We start from the raw sequence: 22,175 nt of genomic DNA on the forward strand, positions 1-22,175 counted from the left end.
AACTATATTACAATAGGGATGGGAACTCGGCAGCCATCCTGGAGGACTCGCCGAGACACGGCTACCGGTAAGCAGCTGGGACTTTCTCCCATCGTCCTCCAAGATGGCTGCTGCTGAGACCAGCGAGAAATTTTCCTTAGGGAGGGACGATGGCTTGTAATACTTTCTTCCAAAAAAAAAAAAAAAAAAAAAAAAAACTGATCCTGGCTTAACAGTAGTTCAACTCTGTAGTATTTCACAAAAGTTGTGTGTGACAACCAGGTAGCTGCTTTACATATCTGTTCCAGGCTTGCTCACGACCTCTCTGCCCAAGAGGCTGCCAAGGATAGAGTAGAATGTGTCGTAATTCTAGTATGGAATACTTCCTGCGATTCCCTGTAAGCCCAACCTATTAGCTCCTTAAAGAGAACCCGAGGTGGCCTTGTATTACGCAAGTGGGGCACAGAGGCTGGTTGGTCACACTAACACCAGCCTCTGTTGCCCCATCGTGTGTGTCAAAGACCCCCCTGCTCGCCGCTAAACTCCCCGCAGTGCTGGCGACACGCAGCGCGTCGCCAGCACAATGTTTACTCTAGCGCTGTCTGTCAGCGCCGCTCCCACGCCTCCTCCGCATCGCCGCTACCCGCCCTCGTCCCTTCCCTCCAATCAGCGGGAGGGAAGGGACGAGGGCGGGTAGCGGCGATGCGGAGAAGGCGGCAGAGCGGCGCTGACAGACAGCGCTAGAGTAAACATTGTGCTGGCGACACGCTGCGTGTCGCCAGCTCTGCGGGGGTATAGCGGCGAGCAGGGGGGTCTTTGACACACACGATGGGGCAACAGAGGCTGGTGTTAGTGTGACCAACCAGCCTCTGTGCCCCACTTACGTAATACAAGGCCACCTCGGGTTCTCTTTAACCCATCTAGCTATTTTTTTTTTTTTTTTTGATGCCTGCAATCCCTTTGAGGCTCCCATATATGATACAAATAAATAGCAAGATCTTCTCCACTGAGCTGTCCTTTCTAAATAAACTATGATAGCTCTTCTCACATTAATCTGTTTCACTGCTCCTCTAACATCCTGTGGCTTGGGAGAAGAAGACGGCAAAACAATCTCCTGTGCACGATGAAAAGCTGAAGATATCTTTGGAAGATAGGCTAGGTCAGGTCTGAACACTATTCTGAATAAATAACCATATAAAAAGGTCCTTAACGGATATTGCCTGAATATCCCCAATTCTTTTAGCTGACGTTATTGCTACCTTTAATGTTAGATTCTTTAAAGGGGTCTGAGCAATAGGTTCCAATTTATCAGAAGTCAAGAAATTTAGAACTAAAGATTAATCCCAAGGAGGAACTAATTTTTCTGGCATTGGTTGGAATTTTGCTACTGAAAATAAGACTTAACGAAAAATGTTCTTGGACAATTGTGTATGAAGAAAACCCAAAAAGGCCGATACGTGGACTCCTAGGGCACTTACCTTCAGCCCAATATCAATTCCACTCTGTAAAAATTCCCAAAATAATCTTAAGGTCATCCGTCTGTATATTATTCCTTTCCTTCCAGGAAGAATATGCGTTCCGAAGTTTTGCATATTTCCTCGTTGTGGAAATCTTTCTGCAGTTAACTAAAGTAGATGCCACCTCTTTAGAAAACCAGTCTTACCAGGATTCTTTCCTCAATACCCAGGCTATCAATTTTAACATCTGGAGATTTGGATGAACATTTGACCCCTGAACTAACAGGTCTTGTCTTTTTCCAGATGCCATGGGCCTTTCAGGAATAGAGACAACAGATAGGGAACCATGCCCTTCTCGGCCACCAGGGACCTATGAATATCACTGTTGCCCTTCAACCAGGGCTGTGGAGTCGGAGTTGTGGAGTCGGAGTCGTGGAGTCAGGCAGTTTTGGGTGCCTGGAGTCGGAGTCGGGAAAAAATGCACCGACTCCGACTCCTAATGAATTTGTAACTGTAATTAAAATAGAAAATATGATAAAATGTTCTATTTCTCAGATAATAGTCATTAAAAAATAATGTATATATACAGTAAAAGCTGTGCTTAGTCCACAAAAATGAAATAAACCAATCAAAATTAGTTACTTGTGCTGCTTCAATAAAGCAGTCCCCGTATTTTTAAGGTCAGATATACATATCTGATTGTGACTGTATATATGATGTGTACACAGGAATCTCTTATATATACTAAATAACATCTATGCTGTAAGAATAAAGCCTGATGTGTAGCTGTGTCACTAATAGAGATGGTCAACGAGATGGAAATAATTCTGCACTGATGCTGATATATGCAAATGTATGCACTCCCTTTGCTGATGAAATCAAATAATTTGATATGTTGTTAAAATTTGGTTTGGTGACTACAAATTAAAGGGTAACTGAGACGGATGAAAAGTAAAGTTTTATACATACCTGGGGCTTCCTCCAGCCCCCTTCAGGCTAATCAGTCCCTCGCTGTCCTCCACCACCCGGATCTTCTGCTATGAGTCCTGGTAATTCAGCCAGTCAGCGCTGTCCGGCCGCATGCCGCTTCCATAGCCAGGAACATTCTGCACCTGCGCAATAGTGCTGCACAGGTGTAGTATGCTCCTGGCGGCGGAGTGTGTGCATGCGCACTACGCCTGACTGGCTCAAGTACCTGGACTCATAGCAGAAGATCCAGGTGGTGGAGGAGGACAACGAGGGACTGATTATCCTGAAGACGGCTGGAGGAAGCCCCAGGTATGTATAAAACTTTAATTTTATCTGTCTCAGGTTTACTTTGTTACACAGTAGTACTATACTCTACATATGCACTCCCCACAGAGCTGCAGGGAATCCACTGAGAATGCTGTGCACATTGAACACAGAGGTGTTGTCTGTTTACAATCTCCTCATTCCCCTGCAGAGTACCTGCACATCATTCTTACATGTACCCACACTTACATTGCCTAGGGCCTGATAGATGTTCTTTGTTCTGGTTTGTACCTTTTACAAGTACTCTTACCAAGGACTAGTTTTAGTCTAAAGGGAATAAATATAGTAGTCTACATATCCTTCTCACTTCAGTTGTCTTGTAAAATTCCTAAGCGTTGGCAGTTAAGAGACGAATTTCATGTAACATACTTTTAATCAACAAAAATTGTAATATGCAAATTAGTTTGGAGTTGGAGCCGAGGAGTCGGAGTCGGTGGATTTTTGGACCGACTCCACAGCCCTGCCTTCAACCTCCATCTTTCTCAGGACCTTGGGAATGAAGTTGAATGGTGGAAATGCGTAGAGGAGACCGCTCAGCCAGTCCACTGATAACTCATCCAATCTGTTCCCTGACACCAATGGGTGGAGAGAGCAGAAATCCTCCACCTTCGTATCAAAAGCAAAAAACAGATCTGAACCCAAACGCCAAAGCAAAACAGATCTGAAAAATGCAAAACAGATCTGAGACCAACGCATAAGCGAAACAGATCTGAGACCAACGCATAAGCGAAACAGATCTGAAACCAACGCATAAGCGAAACAGATCTGAGACCAACGCATAAGCGAAACGGATCTGAGACCAACGCATAAGCGAAACGGATCTGAGACCAACGCATAAGCGAAACGGATCTGAGACCAACGCATAAGCGAAACGGATCTGAGTCCAACGCATAAGCGAAACAGATCTGAGACCAACGCATAAGCGAAACAGATCTGAGACCAACGCATAAGCGAAACAGATCTGAGACCAACGCATAAGCGAAACAGATCTGAGACCAACGCATAAGCGAAACAGATCTGAGACCAACGCATAAGCGAAACAGATCTGAGACCAACGCATAAGCGAAACAGATCTGAGACCAACGCATAAGAAACAGATCTGAGACCAATGCATAAGCGAAACAGATCTGAGACCAAAGCATATGCAAAACAGATCTGAAACCAATACAAATGCTAAACAGGTCTAGAACCAAAAGCAAATGCAAAACAGATCTGAAACAAATTCAAAAGCAAAACAGATCTGAAAAAAAAAATGCAAAGCAAAATAGATCTAAAACAAATGAAAAATAGATCCAAAGCTAAACAGATCTGACACCAATGCAAAAGCAAAACAGATCTGACACCAATGCAAATGCAAAACAGATCTGACACCAATGCAAAACACATCTGAACCAATGCAAATTCAAAACAGATCTGACACCAATGCAAAAGCAAAACAGATCTGAACCGATTCAAAAGCAAAACAAATCTGAACCAATTCAAAAGCAAAACAGATCTGAACCAATTCAAAAGCAAAACAGATCTGAACCAATTCAAAAGCAAAACAGATCTGAACCAATTCAAAAGCAAAACAGATCTGAACCAATTCAAAAGCAAAAGAGATCTGAACCAATGAAAATGCAAAACAGATCTGAAACAATGCCAATGCAAAACAGATCTGACACCAATGCAAATGCAAAACAGATCTGAACCAATGCAAATGCAAAACAGATCTGAACCAATGCAAATGCAAAACAGATCTGACACCAATGCAAAACACATCTGAACCAATGCAAATGCAAAACAGATCTGACACCAATGCAAAAGCAAAACAGATCTGAACCAATTCAAAAGCAAAAGAGGTCTTAACCAATGAAAATGCAAAACAGATCTGAACCAGTGCAAATGCAAAACAGATCTGAACCAATGCAAAAGCAAAACAGATCTGACACCAATGCAAAAGCAAAACAGATCTGACACCAATGCAAAAGCAAAACAGATCTGACACCAATGCAAAAGCAAAACAGATCTGACACCAATGCAAAAGCAAAAAAGCATCTGACACCAATGCAAAACAGATCTGAACCAATGCCAATGCAAAACAGATCTGACACCAATGCCAATGCAAAACAGATCTGACACCAATGCCAATGCAAAACAGATCTGACACCAATGCCAATGCAAAACAGATCTGAACCAATGCAAATGCAAAACAGATCTGACACCAATGCAAATGCAAAACAGATCTGACAACAATGCAAAACACATCTGAACCAATGCAAATGCAAAACAGATCTGAACCAATTCAAAAGCAAAACAGATCTGAACCAGTGCAAATGCAAAACAGATCTGAACCAGTGCAAATGCAAAACAGATCTGAACCAATGCAAAAGCAAAACAGATCTGACACCAATGCAAAAGCAAAACAGATCTGACACCAATGCAAAAGCAAAACAGATCTGACACCAATGCAAAAGCAAAAAAGCATCTGACAACAATGCAAAACAGATCTGAACCAATGCCAATGCAAAACAGATCTGACACCAATGCCAATGCAAAACAGATCTGACACCAATGCCAATGCAAAACAGATCTGACACCAATGCCAATGCAAAACAGATCTGACGCCAATGCAAAACAGATCTGACACCAATGCAAAACAGATCTGACACCAATGCAAAACAGATCTGACACCAATGCAAATGCAAAACAGATCTGACACCAATGCAAAACAGATCTGACACCAATGCCAATGCAAAACAGATCTGACACCAATGCAAAACAGATCTGACACCAATGCAAAACAGATCTGACACCAATGCAAAACAGATCTGACACCAATGCAAAACAGATCTGACACCAATGCAAATGCAAAACAGATCTGACACCAATGCCAATGCAAAACAGATCTGAACCAATGCAAATGCAAAACAGATCTGAACCCAATACAAATGCAAAACAGATCTGAAAAAAGGAACTCCTTGAAACTACCCAGAGATTCACTTCCTGAAAAGTTCTATTTCTCATTTACATAGATTGTCAATCACCATCGCTCCAGTTCAGGCTTGACCAATCTTACTATAACCCTGGGGAAACATACTGCCGCAATGGCAACAATTTATCTTCACTCCTGCTTTGCACCCACTGCTACATTGCATGGACACAGAGGATAAGGGAAAGTATAAACCATAAAAGGGAAAATCACTATCAATCAATCATGTAAGTGCACATTCCTGCAAAAAAATCATCAGTCTCTACAGCTAGCATAGGTTAAGGCCCGGTTCACATTAGCGGTTGTTTGCCAAACGGACCGGATGACCTGACCGGATCCGGACCGGATCCGGATCGGAACCGTACGGTTCTGATCCGGATCCGATCCGGATCCGGTCAGGTTGCATCAGGTGGTAATCAGGATGCGATCCGGATCCGTTTGGCAAAGTAACGTAAAAAAAAAAAAAAAATGTTGGGGTCTGGGAGGTCAGCAGAAGGGGGACCTGTGGAATCAGGCCCTCTGCTGTTTAGCACTCACCTCCACCTGCGACATGCTGCCAACATCTCCGGATCCGGATCCAGCTGTGCTGCTCCACTCCAAAATGCTTGCCCACGTGTCCCCAGCCAATATCACCGCAACAATCCGCATAGGAAGTGGGGTAGAACATCCGGATTTCTCAGCCAGTGTGTTGTGCGGCCTCCGGTTCCCATTGGTTTGTATTGGCCGGATGGTGCAGTCCGGCTCCGCCCCGGATACGGCTGCCGGAGGGGCCGGATGAAAAAATAGCGCATGTTGGAACGGAGGCCGGAGTCCGGATCCGGCCCGGATCCGGTCCGGCTCCGGTTCTGCAGAACGGACCCATGTGAACGGACGCATAGGCTTTAATTGCTATGCCGTGCGTCCGTTCCGTCCGTTCTGCAGGCGGTGCGGCTCCGGCACGGCGATTCCGGAGGGCCACCGCAAGTGTGAACCGGGCCTTACTGCAAGCCTGACAATCAAAATGGGAAAACAATCATTCCCTGAAACTGCTCAGGGATTACCCATTACCCCGAAAGTTTCCATTAGCTGTTTACGTAAATGGTCAATCACTACCTTTACCACAGATTTAGTGCAGGCTTGACAAATCCTCGTTATAATGCTGGGAAGGCCCATGTTGCAGTAGCAACATTTCTAAGATATTAGTTTCTCCAAACCCTATTCAATACCTCCTCTGCTTTGCATGCACTTTTAGCTTGCTAGGTTATAGAGGGAAAGGGAAAAGGTAAAACACTGGAACTCACACTCCAATTTGAACCATATACGTGTATATTCCTGCAAAAAATGCACCATCAGTGCACTCACCTTTGCTGCTGGAACAGGCTGGGAAGCCTATTGTCTGTGATCCCATCTTTCCAGCATAGTGGGGAACGTGAGGAGCAGTTCCATTTCTTATGTAATCTAATGTTACACTTTTGGCATCTCAATCTCTCAGGCTGATGCTGTGCAAGTTTTGCAAAACCGTGAAAGAAGAGTTACTGCTCAGAAAAAAAACATTTTGCTAGAGGTATTTATAGGTAGCAATTGTTTTTTTCATATATGTACCTGTGTCAATTCCCCCGAGGGAGAAAGTCTCGGTCGGGCATCAGAAGCTGCTGTTGCGGAGGACTGCTTCTGCTTAAATGAGCAGAACACAATGTAAAGCGGCGTGCATCAGTTTAGCATACACATATTTTATGACTATGAACTGCAGCCATTCAGCACCAGAAACACTGTGCAGTGGGGTACAACACGATGCACAAATATACAGTGACTACACGGACGCACGCACACTTAACCTACATTTACTCTCATGCTATACACACCTCCTGCATTTACCCACATGGTACACATGCACAACCCTTACATTTACCCACAAGGTACACACGCATGTATACCCTACCCTAAATCCTTTGACTATCGTTTGAAAGGTTTTAGCAGTCTCAGAGGAGTCAAATAAAAGGATATCATAAAAGAAGGGGATTCCTTTTCCCACAGCAGGGAATATTTCCCAATAAACCATTTATACAATGTCACAGCTGATCTCCACGCATGCGCAGAAGACCCTGACTGACGCGGCTTAGCCAGTTACCGGGTCCAATTGCGGCTAAACAAAGGCATGCAGGATGGAGAGGGACTCAGTCCTGCTTATGGGGTTGGAGGAAGCCCCGGGCAAGTATCAAATCTTTCCTCGATACCAGGGCTGTGGAGTCGGAGTCGGGCAATTTTGGGTGCCTGGAGTCGGAGTCGGGAAAAAAATGCACCGACTCCGACTCCTAATGAATTTGTAACTGTAATTAAAATAGAAAATATGATAAAATGTTCTATTTCTCAGATAAAAGTCATTAAAAATAATGTATATATACAGTAATAGCTGCGTTCAGTCCACAAAAATGAAATAAACCAATCAAAATTAGTTACTTGTGCTGCTTCAATAAAGCAATCCCCGTATTTTTAAGGTCAGATATACATATCTGATTGTGACTGTATATATGATGTGTACACAGAAATCTCTTATATATACTAAATAACTAATATATACTAAGCTAAATAACTAAATAACTAATATATACTAAGCTGTAAGAATAAAGCCTGGGGGCGTGGCTTGACGCTGCTAGAAGATGGCCGCTTGAATCCCTCTCTCCCGCTACGTGTCCGCTACCGCTACTAACCCAGCAAATTTGGGCTGACTGTCCCAGCGATGCCAGGTACCCGCAGCACCCAGAGCTCTTCGGCTACCCCCAAGACCAACCAGACGCAGATCGGTAAACCTGTCGCGGAGATATTCCGGCCGCACAAGACGAGCGCTAAGGCCTCCAAGATGTCGCCGACGGATGAGAACCAAGACACACCGTCCTCTCCCCACAACAATGACCCGAAGGCAAGTAACAAACAGAGGTCCCCTACCCTAGCCGACATGCATAGCATAGTGGAGGACATTAAAAAGTACATGCTTGCCACAATCTCGGAGGTCCGAGCAGTCGTAGCGGCCATAGGCCCGAGACTACAAGATTTGGAGGCCGCAGACCAGCAGAAATCCACGCAGCTTAAATCCCTCCCTAAGAAAACGAACACTCATGATACTAGACTCCTAGAGCATGCAAGGCAGCTCGAGGCTCTAGATAACAGAGGGAGAAAATGCAATATTCGGGTAAAAGGGGTCCCAGAGGGAGTGACGTCGGAGAAAATACAGGAGGCCCTGACATCCATCTTTAATAATATACTGGAGAGAGCCACAGATAGAGATAACTTTTGTGAGGGCACATTGAGCTCTCCGCCCAAGAGTATCAGAGGCAGACAAAGCAAGAGATATCATATGCTGTCTGGAGTCCTTCCACTAAAGGAAGCAATAATGAGGGCGGCAAGAGCAAAGGACGCCATTCTGTTCAACGAAATCCCTATCCAATTATACCAGGATCTCTCTCCGATAACTTTGGCAAAAAGAAGGGTACTGAAACCCCTCCTGCAGGCCCTGAGAGACAAGGGTTTAATGTACCGCTGGCACTTCCCATTTTCACTATCAGTGACGACCGGAGGTAAAATCTACGTGGTAAAATCGGCTGCCGATACCACCATCTTTTGTAAGGACCTGGACTTGCCAACACTGGATATACCGATATATATATACCGAACTGGGACTATGCCTCTCCATTCCAAAAAGCAGAAACTGGTGCACCTGCTAGTACTCGCCGATCGCGTTCTAGATCGGCCACTGTACGCTACCGATCCAGAAGTAGAGAACTAAGATCCCAGGACACACCTGCTCACTCACGGCAAGACTCAAGCACCTCAGAAGAAGAGGATTGATGTCGGTGCGCACGGAACTCTAACATAGCCACAAAGGAGAAGCACTCTTGTTCTCCCCCATCTGCCGGACATCTCCATGATATCCACGCGACAACTTTAGGAGCTAAACTCCTCTGGGTTTTTTTTTTTTCTTTTTTCCTTTTTTTCTTTCCTGGTTCCCCGTTTTTCCTTTTGCCCCATATACGGAAGTGGTAACTATAAATGTACCTTATGCACCTAAGTTTACCTTGAAGCCTCCCCATACTTCTCAGGGTTTTACACATGATTGGTTTATCTATATGCTAGGTGAGGGCACAACGTTTATTGCTCTTAAGGACGGAAAAGCTGAACGGGGGGGGGGGGTAAAAATAGCTCAATTACTGTAAGTAATGTACAATTACACTTGTTTCATGGAGCATAGTGAGATTTAATTATACTAGCATCAAGGCAAGCAGTAATTAGAGTAAGGTGGTAATTATGATGTATTACATGATGTATGCTATGTTTTGGTCTCATTGCTTTCTATTCCCACCTCTTATCCCCCCTACGTCTCTTTTGCATCCTAGCACAGGGCATTCCATTTAACAGGTAGATAATGAAACTTTATGCCTGCAACACTAAAAACCAGGGCTGTGGAGTCGGTCCAAAAATCCACAGACTCCGACTCCTCAGTTTAGGATTCCACCGACTCTGACTCCACGACTCCGACTCCTCTAATTTGCATATTACAATTTTGTTGATTAAAAGTATGTAACATGAAATTCGTCTCTTAACTGCCAACGCTTAGGAATTTTACAAGACAACTGAAGTGAGAAGGATATGTAGACTACTATATTTATTCCCTTTAGACTAAAACTAGTCCTTGGTAAGAGTACTTGTAAAAGGTACAAACCGGAACAAAGAACATCTATCAGGCCCTAGGCAATGTAAGTGTGGGTACAGGTAAGAATGATGTGCAGGTACTCTGCAGGGGAATGAGGAGATTGTAAACAGACAACACCTCTGTGTTCAATGTGCACAGCATTCTCAGTGGATTCCCTGCAGCTCTGTGGGGAGTGCATATGTAGAGTATAGTACTACTGTGTAACAAAGTAAACCTGAGACAGATGAAATTAAAGTTTTATACATACCTGGGGCTTCCTCCAGCCACCTTCAGGATAATCAGTCCCTCGTTGTCCTCCTCCACCACCTGGATCTTCTGCTATGAGTCCAGGTACTTGAGCCAGTCAGGCGTAGTGCGCATGCACACACTCCGCCGCCAGCAGCATACTACACCTGTGCAGCACTATTGCGCAGGTGCAGAATGTTCCTGGCTGTGGGAGCGGCATGCGGCCGGACAGCGCTGACTGGCTGAATTACCAGGACTCATAGCAGAAGATCCGGGTGGTGGAGGACAGCGAGGGACTGATTAGCCTGAAGGGGGCTGGAGGAAGCCCCAGGTATGTATAAAACTTTACTTTTCATCCGTCTCAGTTACCCTTTAATTTGTAGTCACCAAACCAAATTTTAATAACATTTCAAATTATTTGATTTCATTAGCAAAGGGAGTGCATACATTTGCATAAATCAGCATCAATGCAGAATTATTTCCATCTCGTTGACCATCTCTATTAGTGACACAGCTACACATCAGGCTTTATTCTTACAGCATAGATGTTATTTAGTATATATAAGAGATTCCTGTGTACACATCATATATACAGCCACAATCAGATATGTATATCTGACCTTAAAAATACGGGGACTGCTTTATTGAAGCAGCACAAGTAACTAATTTTGATTGGTTTATTTCATTTTTGTGGACTAAGCACAGCTATTACTGTATATATACTGTATATATACACATTATTTTTAATGACCATTATCTGAGAAATAGAACATTTTATCATAATTTCTATTTTAATTACAGTTACAAATTCATTAGGAGTCGGAATCGGTGCATTTTTTTCCCGACTCCGACTCCAGGCACCCAAAATTGCCCGACTCCACAGCCCTGCTAAAAACGGGAATGTTTTGTTGTGTATAGGCTTTGCACCGCTCCTCCCTCCTCCTCCGTACCCCCTCTGTGCCCCCCCCCCTCATATATTCTTCCATTCCTTTTAACGCCCTTACTATGCATTCCCTACTCGAGATACTTCCGCACTTCTCCCCTGTGCTTGTAAAAGGAGACAGTTTATTGTTGGGAGATTGTTAAAAAGATAATTTAACCACTCTGTTCGCTGATAAATCTGGAGGCTAAGAAAATAAAACCTGGATATTCTTCCACACCATCCTGCTTTTATACGCATAAGGCATTAATAACTGCTAAAATTCAGTTACCTTGAATCATATAGGTCCGCCTTCCGTACTGGGCAGGCGAAGACAGGGCAATAATGCACCTGGTTGTCGCTGGACGATAGGCCCAGTTTCAAATATGCTAAATAATAGCGGACACAGCGGTTCAATTAGGTCTTGACGTTAAAACCAGAGTTTGGATTATAGAACTAGTTAATGGTTATACTGTCAATCCATAGTTTAAAAAGGCTTCGGCACGTCTTCCGAGCCCCCTACACAGTGTATTTTTAATACACTGACATTGTTTAACCCATCTAGGTGGTGAGTGCGACCCTCCAAATCGCACTCACGTGGGAATGTTTATGTCTGCTTACTTAAGCACTGTTGTATGTATGCTCAGGGTACACCTGCTCTCACACCGGGGAGTCCCCTTTTTGTTATCCGTGCTCTTGCTTCTCTCTCTATCCGTTAACTGTTTCTTGCTCGGGTGTTCGGAAACCCCCTCCTCATCGACATATACTATACATAGCAATAAGATGGCACCTGATGAGGTAACATGTACAAATTTAGAGGGTGGGTCCCGGTGGAGGATGATTTCACTCAACGTAAATGGTCTTAATACGCCAGAAAAGCGTACCATAGTATTTGATTACCTGACAAGAGAAAAGATACATTTTGCATTCTTACAGGAAACGCACTTGCGTACTAATCATATGCCAAAGAAATTTCACTACAAATTTCCACTGGCATTTCATGCAACTTCTCCCGTCTCTAAGACCAAAGGAGTGTCTATCTTCTTACACAGGGACATTTCATTTGTGGAGGAGGGAAGAGAGGAGGACCCAGAAGGACGCTATTTGTTTGTGAGAGGGAAAATAGCAAATAAGGAGATCACAGTAGCAAACGTGTATGTCCCTAACAGGAAACTGCCATCTTTTATAGCCTCAACCTTAACAAAGCTATCTAATTTCAGCAGAGGCCTCTTGATTATATGTGGGGATTTCAATATCCCGCTGAACCCCTTACAGGATTGCTCCAATGGATCATCAGCGCTCTCATATAGAGCTCTGAAATTTATCAAAACCAAACTACAAAACATGACGCTGATGGACCCTTGGAGAATCTCCCATCCAAATGAAAAGGACTACACTTATTTTTCTCCGATTCACCAGAAGTATTCCAGAATCGACTATTTCTTTATATCACAGAGAGACTTAAATCTGGTTAAAAATACTTCGATTGGCACCTAATCAATATCTGATCACGCGCCAATCTTCCTGACTCTCTCAATTCCCGATAAAACAACTACAACGTGGTCCTGGAGGCTACATCCTAACATTCTCACTGATAAAACTAGAATGCAGAGAAGTAAGGAAGTGCTTGATGACTACTTCCAACTGAACAACGGCTCGCAAGCGTCTAAATTATCCATATGGGAAGCTCATAAGGCAGTAATGAGGGGACACTTTATAAGAACAGGTGCCAAACTGAAAAGGGAAAGGGAGGAGGGTAGAGCAAACCTAATAGAAAAAATGAAACATCTGGAAAGGACTCACAAGAGATCCCTGGCTATCGCTAGCCTGGAGGATCTAAACAAAGCCCGCACGGAACTGGATAGGTTATTGTATTCAGATGCGAAGCGTAAACTGCTAGCATACAAAAAGGTTTTCTATGAACATGGAAACAAAAGTGGGAAATATCTAGCAGGGGCCCTTAAAAAGCAGACTCTCCGTACTCATATTACATCCCTGCTAGATAACAAACAAAACAAATTGTACAGATCTGAGGATATTGCGGAGAGATTCCAGCAATTCTATGAGTCCCTATATAACATACAGGATTCGGGGCCGGCCTCTGGACCAGGTCTGTCGAGATCTAAATGTATACAGAAATTTATTTCTAGACATGCCTCATCCTTTCAATTAGAACAATCTGAACGTGAAGACATGGAAGCTCCTATATCAGAGGATGAATTCCTCCTAGCGGTCAAAGCCTTGAAAACAGGAAAGGCGCCTGGCCCAGATGGCTTTACAAGCCAATATTATAAACTACAGGCTAGCAATTTGGCCCCAGCCATTGTCGCAGCGTTTAATGCAATCACAGATGGAACTATCCCCTCCTCCCAATTCTTGGAGGCACATATTGCTGTGATACCCAAGTCTGACAAGGACCCTCAGCTCTGTACAAACTACAGAACCATTTCATTGTTAAACCTCGATGCCAAACTCATAGCAAAAATATTAGCAAATCGACTCCTCCCTTTCATACCAGCTCATATAAATACAGATCAGGCTGGGTTTGTTCCAGGTAGGGAAGCAAGAGATAATGTCATGAGGTCAATTGACCTGATGGCGTTTGCTAAAAAGAGGGGTTTGAAGGCAATTATGCTTTCCACTGATGCGGAAAAGGCGTTTGACAGGGTGGCATGGGACTATATTCATGCCACTCTGTCACGCCTAGGAATCGGAGAGGCAATGTGCAGATGGATCGGACTCTTATACACAAACCCATCGGCTCGGGTGAAAGTTAACGGGGTATTATCCAGACCATTCCTTATCACAAATGGGACCAGGCAGGGGTGCCCTCTGTCACCCCTAATTTATATACTAACTATGGAACCCTTCCTAAATGCAATTAGATCAGACCCCAATATTCAGGGTATCACAGTTGGGCCATCCCACCATGTAGTAGCTGCATTCGCAGACGACTTATTGTTCTTTCTCCGGATCCCCCTTATTTCACTACCAAATCTAATTCAAAAATTTACAGAATTCGGACACATATCGAATTTAAAAATAAACTTACACAAATCGCAAGCACTGAACCTCTCTCTTGACTCTGGGTTGGTTAAAACCTGTAAAGAGAACTTTGCATTTCAATGGGCTGAACATTCATTCAAATATTTGGGAATCTATATCACTCCAGATCTGAAAGATCTCTTTGCAGCCAACTTTGGGAAAATAGGGAAAATACTAGAGAAGGACCTACTCAACAGGGGAAAGCAATCACTCCTGTCTTGGTTTGGCAGAATGGCCGCAATTAAGATGAACTTATTACCCAGGTTTCTATATATTAGCCAATGTATTCCTATTGACCTGCCGCATAGCTTCCTTAAAAACCTTCAGATAAAGATCAACAGATTCATATGGGGTAACAAACCCCCCAGAGTCAAGAGAACCATCTTAATTATGCCAAAAGAGATGGGGGGCACTGGTCTACCAGAGCTCCAGAAATATCACATGGCTGCCAAGCTCTCAAGGGTGGTGGAATGGGCGCTACCCCAAAACCCCAAGCCATGGGTTGAGATAGAACAGGAGACTGCTAGCTGCACAGCAGCGTCCCTGGGATGGTTTAGCCTCCCTGCTAAAACTCAAACATCCTGGCAAAATCCCCTCATTGCTGCCTCAGTGAAAACCATGAGGAAATGGCTCCCAACGCTGGGCTTGTTGAAGCTTCCAGGCCCACTCACTCCCCTTAACCTCCCTGGCAGTAAGCCCGAACTGAGTTCGGGCTATGCCGCCGGGAGGCACCGCTCAGGCCCCGCTGGGCCGATTTGCATAATTTTTTTTTGTTACACGCAGCTAGCACTTTGCTAGCTGTGTGTAACCTCCGATCGCCGCCGCTACCCGCCGATCCGCCGCTATACGCGTCGCCGCAGCCGCCCCCCCCGCAGACCCCGTGCGCTGCCTGGCCAATCAGTGCCAGGCAGCGCCGTGGGGTGGATCGGATTCCCCTTTGACGTCACGTTCTTTGAACGGGATCTCTTGATCTCCGATCGCCGAAGGCGATCGGAGGGGCTGGGGGGATGCCGCTCGGCAGCGGCTATCATGTAGCGAGACATTGTCTCGCTACATGAAAAAAAAAAAAAAAGAAAAAAAAAAACGTATTTGCTGCCCCCTGGCGGATTTTAATAAACCGCCAGGGAGGTTAATGATAACCCAGACTTCTCACCAGCTAAAAATATTCCCTTTCTCCTATCATGGAGTAAGGAAAGTTACCCGAGAGTAAAGGATTTTGTAACACAAGGTAGGATCAAATCCATGCAAGAAATGTCTCTGTTGAATGAGAATAGGCCAATCTCTAATTGGCAGTATTTTCAAATTAAACATTTTTTACAATCCATCTTGAAGATTAATGCTTGTACAGCTCCACTATCACCATTTGAAAATCTACTTACAAGCTCCATTCAACATAGACATTTAGTTTCTACACTATATCAAATGCTTTTGACTCCAATGGTTCCAGCTAAAATGAAATATCAAGAGTTATGGGAAAGAGATTTGGGAGAGGAAATTGAGGAAGATCAATGGCAAAAAATACTTTTATTTACACATAAAGGATCACTGAATGTCAACACACAAGAATTAGGTTTCAAGATTTTAACTAGATGGTATAGGACTCCCTCGACCCTGCACAGGATCTTCCCTGCATCCTCAGACGCATGCTGGCGCTGTGGAGCCAGTGGAAGTGACATATACCACATCTTCTGGACCTGCCCATCCTTATCACAGTTTTGGCCCTCAGTCCAACGCATAATCGGTAAGATCACAGGAGAACATATCCCTCTTAACCCTGGCCTTTTCTTACTGCACAACACACATGAACCTTTAAAAGCGTATAAGAAGTCGGCCATCATACACTTTATCAACGCCGCTAGGGCAATGATCCCCCTACACTGGAAATCCCCAGTGGCCCCCTCAATTCAGTCCTGGCTCAAACGAATAGAACAAATCGAAACCATGGAACACATGATTTTGACATCACAAGACAGGTCTGAGCAATATACTATGACCTGGTCGATTTGGAACGACTTCCAGCATTGTCTGATGAATATAAACAGCTTATGAGTAATAACTAAGGGGTTTGGGCATGACCCCCTCTCTACCTCATTATCGCCTATAGCGGTCCTCCCTTACTAGTGTCGCACATCTCTCAATATATGTTGGGGAATGGTCTCTTCCCGGTGTGGGAGCATGGAGTTTATAAAGCTAGAATATGTGGGGACTTCCCTGGATGTATCTTAATCTACTATCTACTGTACCCGAGAACTAACATCTTATAGTTTTACTATGTATGTGAATTGAGCTGTTGTATTTAATGAGATATTTTGCTCAGCTGTTCTTGTATATCTTATGTTTTCTTTATACTTTAATAAACTTGGATTGTGAAAAAAAAAAAAAAAAAAATGAATAAAGCCTGATGTGTAGCCGTGTCACTAATAGAGATGGTCAACGAGATGGAAATAATTCTGCATTGATGCTGATTTATGCAAATGTATGCACTCCCTTTGCTGATGAAATCAAATAATTTGATATGTTGTTAAAATTTGGTTTGGTGACTACAAATTAAAGGGTAACTGAGACGGATGAAAAGTAAAGTTTTATACATACCTGGGGCTTCCTCCAGCCCCCTTCAGGCTAATCAGTCCCTCGCTGTCCTCCACCACCCGGATCTTCTGCTATGAGTCCTGGTAATTCAGCCAGTCAGCGTAGTCCGGTCGCATGCCGCTCCCACAGCCAGGAACATTCTGCACCTGCGCAATAGTGCTGCACAGGTGTAGTATGCTCCTGGCGGCGGAGTGTGTGCATGCGCACTACGCCCGACTGGCTCAAGTACCTGGACTCATAGCAGAAGATCCAGGTGGTGGAGGAGGACAACGAGGGACTGATTATCCTGAAGGCGGCTGGAGGAAGCCCCAGGTATGTATAAAACTTTAATTTTATCTGTCTCAGGTTTACTTTGTTACACAGTAGTACTATACTCTACATATGCACTCCCCACAGAGCTGCAGGGAATCCACTGAGAATGCTGTGCACATTGAACACAGAGGTGTTGTCTGTTTACAATCTCCTCATTCCCCTGCAGAGTACCTGCACATCACTCTTTCATGTACCCACACTTACATGGCCTAGGGCCTGATAGATGTTCTTTGTTCCGGTTTGTACCTTTTACAAGTACGCTTACCAAGGACTAGTTTTAGTCTAAAGGGAATACATATAGTAGTCTACATATCCTTCTCACTTCAGTTGTCTTGTTAAATTCCTAAGCGTTGGCAGTTAAGAGACGAATTTCATGTTACATACTTTTAATCAACAAAATTGTAATATGCAAATTAGAGGAGTCTGAGTCGAGGAGTCGGAGGAATCCTAAACTGAGGAGTCGGAGTCTGTGGATTTTTGGACCGACTCCACAGCCCTGCTCGATACTGTCTCTGGCTCACTTTAAAGAGCATCTGTGACTTAAAGAGAACCCGAGGTGGGGTTCTCACAACAAAATCCCCATACAGAGGCTGGCTCTGCCTATCGAGCCCAGCCTCTGTTGCTAATCAGATCCCCGCTAAATCCCCCCTGCACTCAGCCAGACCCCATAAATCTCAGCCGCGCTGCCGACACGCAGCGGGCTGTGTTTAGCTTCCTAACGTCAGTCTCCGCTCTCCCCCGCCTCCTGTATCGCTCCAGTCCCCGCCCACGTCCCTTCCCTCCACGCTGATTGGAGGGAAGGGGTGCGGGCGGGGACCGGAGCTCTGCAGGACGCGGGGGAGCGCCGAGACTGACGTTAAGAAGGTAAACATAGCCGCATAGCGCGGCTATGATTAATGGGGTCTGGCTGAGTGCAGGGGGGATTTAGGGGGGGGGGGATCTGATTAGCAACAGAGGCTGGGCTCGATAGGCAGAGCCAGCCTTTGTATGGGGATTTTGTTGTGAGAACCCCACCTCGGGTTCTCTTTAAAAAGCAAAAAAGATTATATACTTACCTCAACCCCATCTTTTCCTACTATACAGGCAACAGTGAAAAAAAGAAGAGACTAACCTAATGTATACCCCTTCCTCATGCCTAACCCTTAAAGCACCATTTCTTTCCCTGGAATTTCTCCTGGTTTTAAATATCTATAGGAGCTGCCATGTTCCCCCTTCTAGCCTTCCTTATTTACAGAAGCCACAAATGCTATGTTCACACATTCCCTCCAGATGAGCTCTTTAAAGACGTTGTCCCAATTACCCACCCCTCTGTTGATAAAAAGGTATTGTTTACTTCTTTTAATGAGTGCAATGAAACAATTAAGTCCTTAGCTGCCTGAAATCTCTGCATACGGGATGGATAGGCAGGCCTGCTGAAAGTAAGCTAATAAAGCCTGTGTTAAAGTGTAAAAATAAAGGGTTAAATAACGAGACATTGTTGGTATGCATTTTTAAATGTACTATTGAGATGTCCTGGGTGCTAAAAAATGGTGCTCGATACACTTTAACTCCTAACCCAGCCAGTATATCTAACCTTTGCCAAACCTATTATCTAACAGCTACCCTTTTAAAATTACAACTAGCCATAAAAAGTTTTCAGCTTTTATTGTCTTTACTAGGGCTGGTCAATGAAATGGAAATAAGTTGATGCAAGATTATATAAACTTTGTAAGGCTCTGTTGCCACTTGCAGCAGATGCAAAACAGCACGATAAGCACATCCGCTCTGCAGACACCTCTGCTCTGTCACACATCTGCGCCATCCGTGTTCCATCCCCTTAAATTTGATCATGGATACCCATGTGTCCCCCAATTGTGCTGCTGTGGACTCCTCTACTAGACCCAGGAGTTCACATTCAGCGGGACAGCTGGCATGGGGCTCCCCACAGGATTACAATACACCAATTCTCCCTAGCAACATGGAGAATTTCCATTGGTCCACCATTAACCAATGAGAATACTCCCTGTTGCTGATAATTCCCATGCTTCTGCCCAACACCAATCTATTTACGGAGACAGAGTGGAGGAGTCAGCAGCAGCGGAATCAGGGACACATGGGTATTTGTGTGACGGCGGGCGAACAAAACTGCTAAAGCAGATACGACAACCAGCCTAGTGAGAATGGACACTGTCCATTCTCACAGGCCTTAATTGCGTCCATGCCAGAAAAATGCACAAAGTTCATAATCTGTGTTGCCCCAAACGGATCTGTTTTTTTTAACAAGTGGAAGCGGATCACATTTTTAATAATAGAACCCGCTTCCTGAGCTGAGAGGAGCTTGCAAAAACGTACCCAATGTGTACGTTCTTGCAAATAATGAACTTAGGCTAAATGTTTCCATGTCCACTTTTAGAACCATCATGTAGCTTTGTAATTAGAGTGCCTGTGTTTTTATTTTTTCCAACCAGATGAAGCATTCAGGAATAAATAACAATGGGAGTACGACATAAGGCCCATACACACGTCTGATTTTTGAGAACGACGGGTCGTTTGAACGTCCCGTCGTTCGCCCGCCAAATCGGGCGTGTGTACAGACTGTTGTTTGCGTGATAAGACTGAGTTTCAGCGATCCACCCGGCGGATCGCTCAAACTCAGTCTTATCATGCGAACGACAGTCTGTACACACGCCCGATTTGGCGGGCGAATGACTGAACGACGGGACGTTCAAACGACCCGTCGTTCGCAAAAATCAGACGTGTGTATGGGCCTTTAAACCCATTAGTCTTTGGCTGAAAGAGCTGGCTGCGGAAGAGCCTGGGGCCTCATCATGCTGTTCAGACTCCAAAGACAGAGGGCACAGTGGGCCTTTCATCTGCCAGAAAAAGCAAGGGAGCTAACAAACCATACTGCATTAAGTCGTCAGGCCTCCTCTCCAAAAGATGCATTTTTCTTAGTTTTATAACCAGGAAAAATAAAAGTAAACTCTAAACTTACCAACATTTGTAGGGAAGAGACCTTCATTGTTTATCTGAACTTCTATCCAGTCCATCAAAAGATTCATGTATTCTGGAGCAGTCAGTGCTGTTGGTTTCCGATATCGGTTTTCATCTTGCCATCTATATTCATATTTTGGACCACCGGACATAATAGGACAGGTCTGCTCTGTACAGCTGTCACTGATCGTACCATAAATAAGATTGATACGATTGAAAAAATCTACAACATGAACTGCTACCCAGTCATTCAGATCTTCTCCATGTGGTAGCTGAACAGCCAACTTCAAATCTAGACCTGCATTGAGGGATGCTTGGGCTTTCTTATGCAACTCAAATCGTTGTGTGCCAGGCTCAAACCTTCGTTTTGGACGAAACGTTCTGTCTTTGTTGAATACTTGCTTGAGTGGATTTGACATGGCAGTAGAGATTCAATGTAAAAATAGTTGTATAAGCTGTCCAAATTGATTGAATAACCCAGTAGATGTGGCTTGATTTCTGGAAGGAAAAAATAAATCATTTGTTCCATTAACCACTTCACAGCTCCAGTACAGTATATCTACTCCCCTGCAGACTTCATCTAACCGCCCAGGGGAGTAAATATACGTACTCCCGCTGCTACCACTGCTGTACCCGCTCCCGCTTATTTGTGCGCTCGTTCAGGTTGCCATCTGCCCGCCAGGAGATCAATGAATGGGAAAGCAATTCCTAATCATTGATCTAAGTCCCCGTAGCAATTATCGGCGCCTTTTATGAGAAGCTGCACGATCATTCTAATAAATAAAAGTTTCCCATCTTCAGTACACTTCCTGTAAGCATACATATTTCGCTTACAGGACATTTAACAAAAAAAAGACTGAGGCCATCTTGTGGCCAAATAGTAAAACTACATCTAAAAAGTACTTTTTTTAAATGCAAAGACCTGTTTTTACATTTTAAATTAACCCCTTACCTCCCACACTCCCCAATAGTTACCAACATTTATTTTTTTTGTAAAAAAATACAATGAAATAAATTTACAATTATAAAAAATGCATTAATAGTTTTCTTAGGGACTGAACTTTTTTAATATGTATGTCAAGACGGTATAATACTGTTACTTTATAAATTATGGGCTTTTTATTAATGATGGATGCAAAACTGAAAAAAAATGCATCTTTATTTCCTAATAAAATATTGGCACCAGACATTGTGATAGGGACATCATTTAAATGGTGTAATAACCGGTACAAATGGGCACATTAATTATGTGGATTTTAATTACGGTAGCATGCATTATTTAAAAAATATAATGGCCGAAAACTGAAAAATAAGGATTTTTTTTCCAATTTTTTTCTTATTTTTCCATTAAAAAACATTTAGAATAAAAAAATTCTTGGCATAATGTACCACCCAAAGTAAGCCTAATTAGTGATAAAAAAAAAAAAAAAACACATTTAACACATTTCATTCTGATAAGTAGAGATAAAGTTATTGGCAAATGAATGGAAGGAGCTGAAAGGTGAAAATTGCTTGGATGCTGAAGGGGTAAAACCCCTCAGTTGTGAAGTAGTTAAAGCGGTATCGTCACCATAAAAATCAAATTTCAACAGCAACTGGTCTGAGTGTATTAAGTGATAAAGATGCTAATCCTGCATTCAAAACTTGCAAAACTTTTTCTGCTGTTATGATTTGGAGTTATCACATACTTAAGGAGCACTGGCCCTTTAGTAGTCGTGCCAAATAATT

At 43.7% G+C, this 22,175-nt stretch overlaps 1 protein-coding gene across 1 annotated transcript in view; it reads right to left on the minus strand.

The window, feature by feature from the left end:
* LOC137509050 (MOB kinase activator 3A) overlaps positions 1 to 22,175 on the minus strand; it is an 89,462-nt gene that overhangs the window by 53,236 nt on the left and 14,051 nt on the right. Inside the window, exon 2 of the mRNA XM_068233801.1 lies at positions 20,449 to 20,945. Within this exon, the coding sequence (XP_068089902.1) occupies positions 20,449 to 20,866 (418 nt within the window). The 5' untranslated portion in view covers positions 20,867 to 20,945. The remainder of the gene's footprint in view (positions 1 to 20,448; positions 20,946 to 22,175) is intronic.

Source organism: Hyperolius riggenbachi, chromosome 1, assembly GCF_040937935.1.
Source record: "Hyperolius riggenbachi isolate aHypRig1 chromosome 1, aHypRig1.pri, whole genome shotgun sequence".
Lineage (NCBI taxonomy): Eukaryota > Metazoa > Chordata > Amphibia > Anura > Hyperoliidae > Hyperolius > Hyperolius riggenbachi.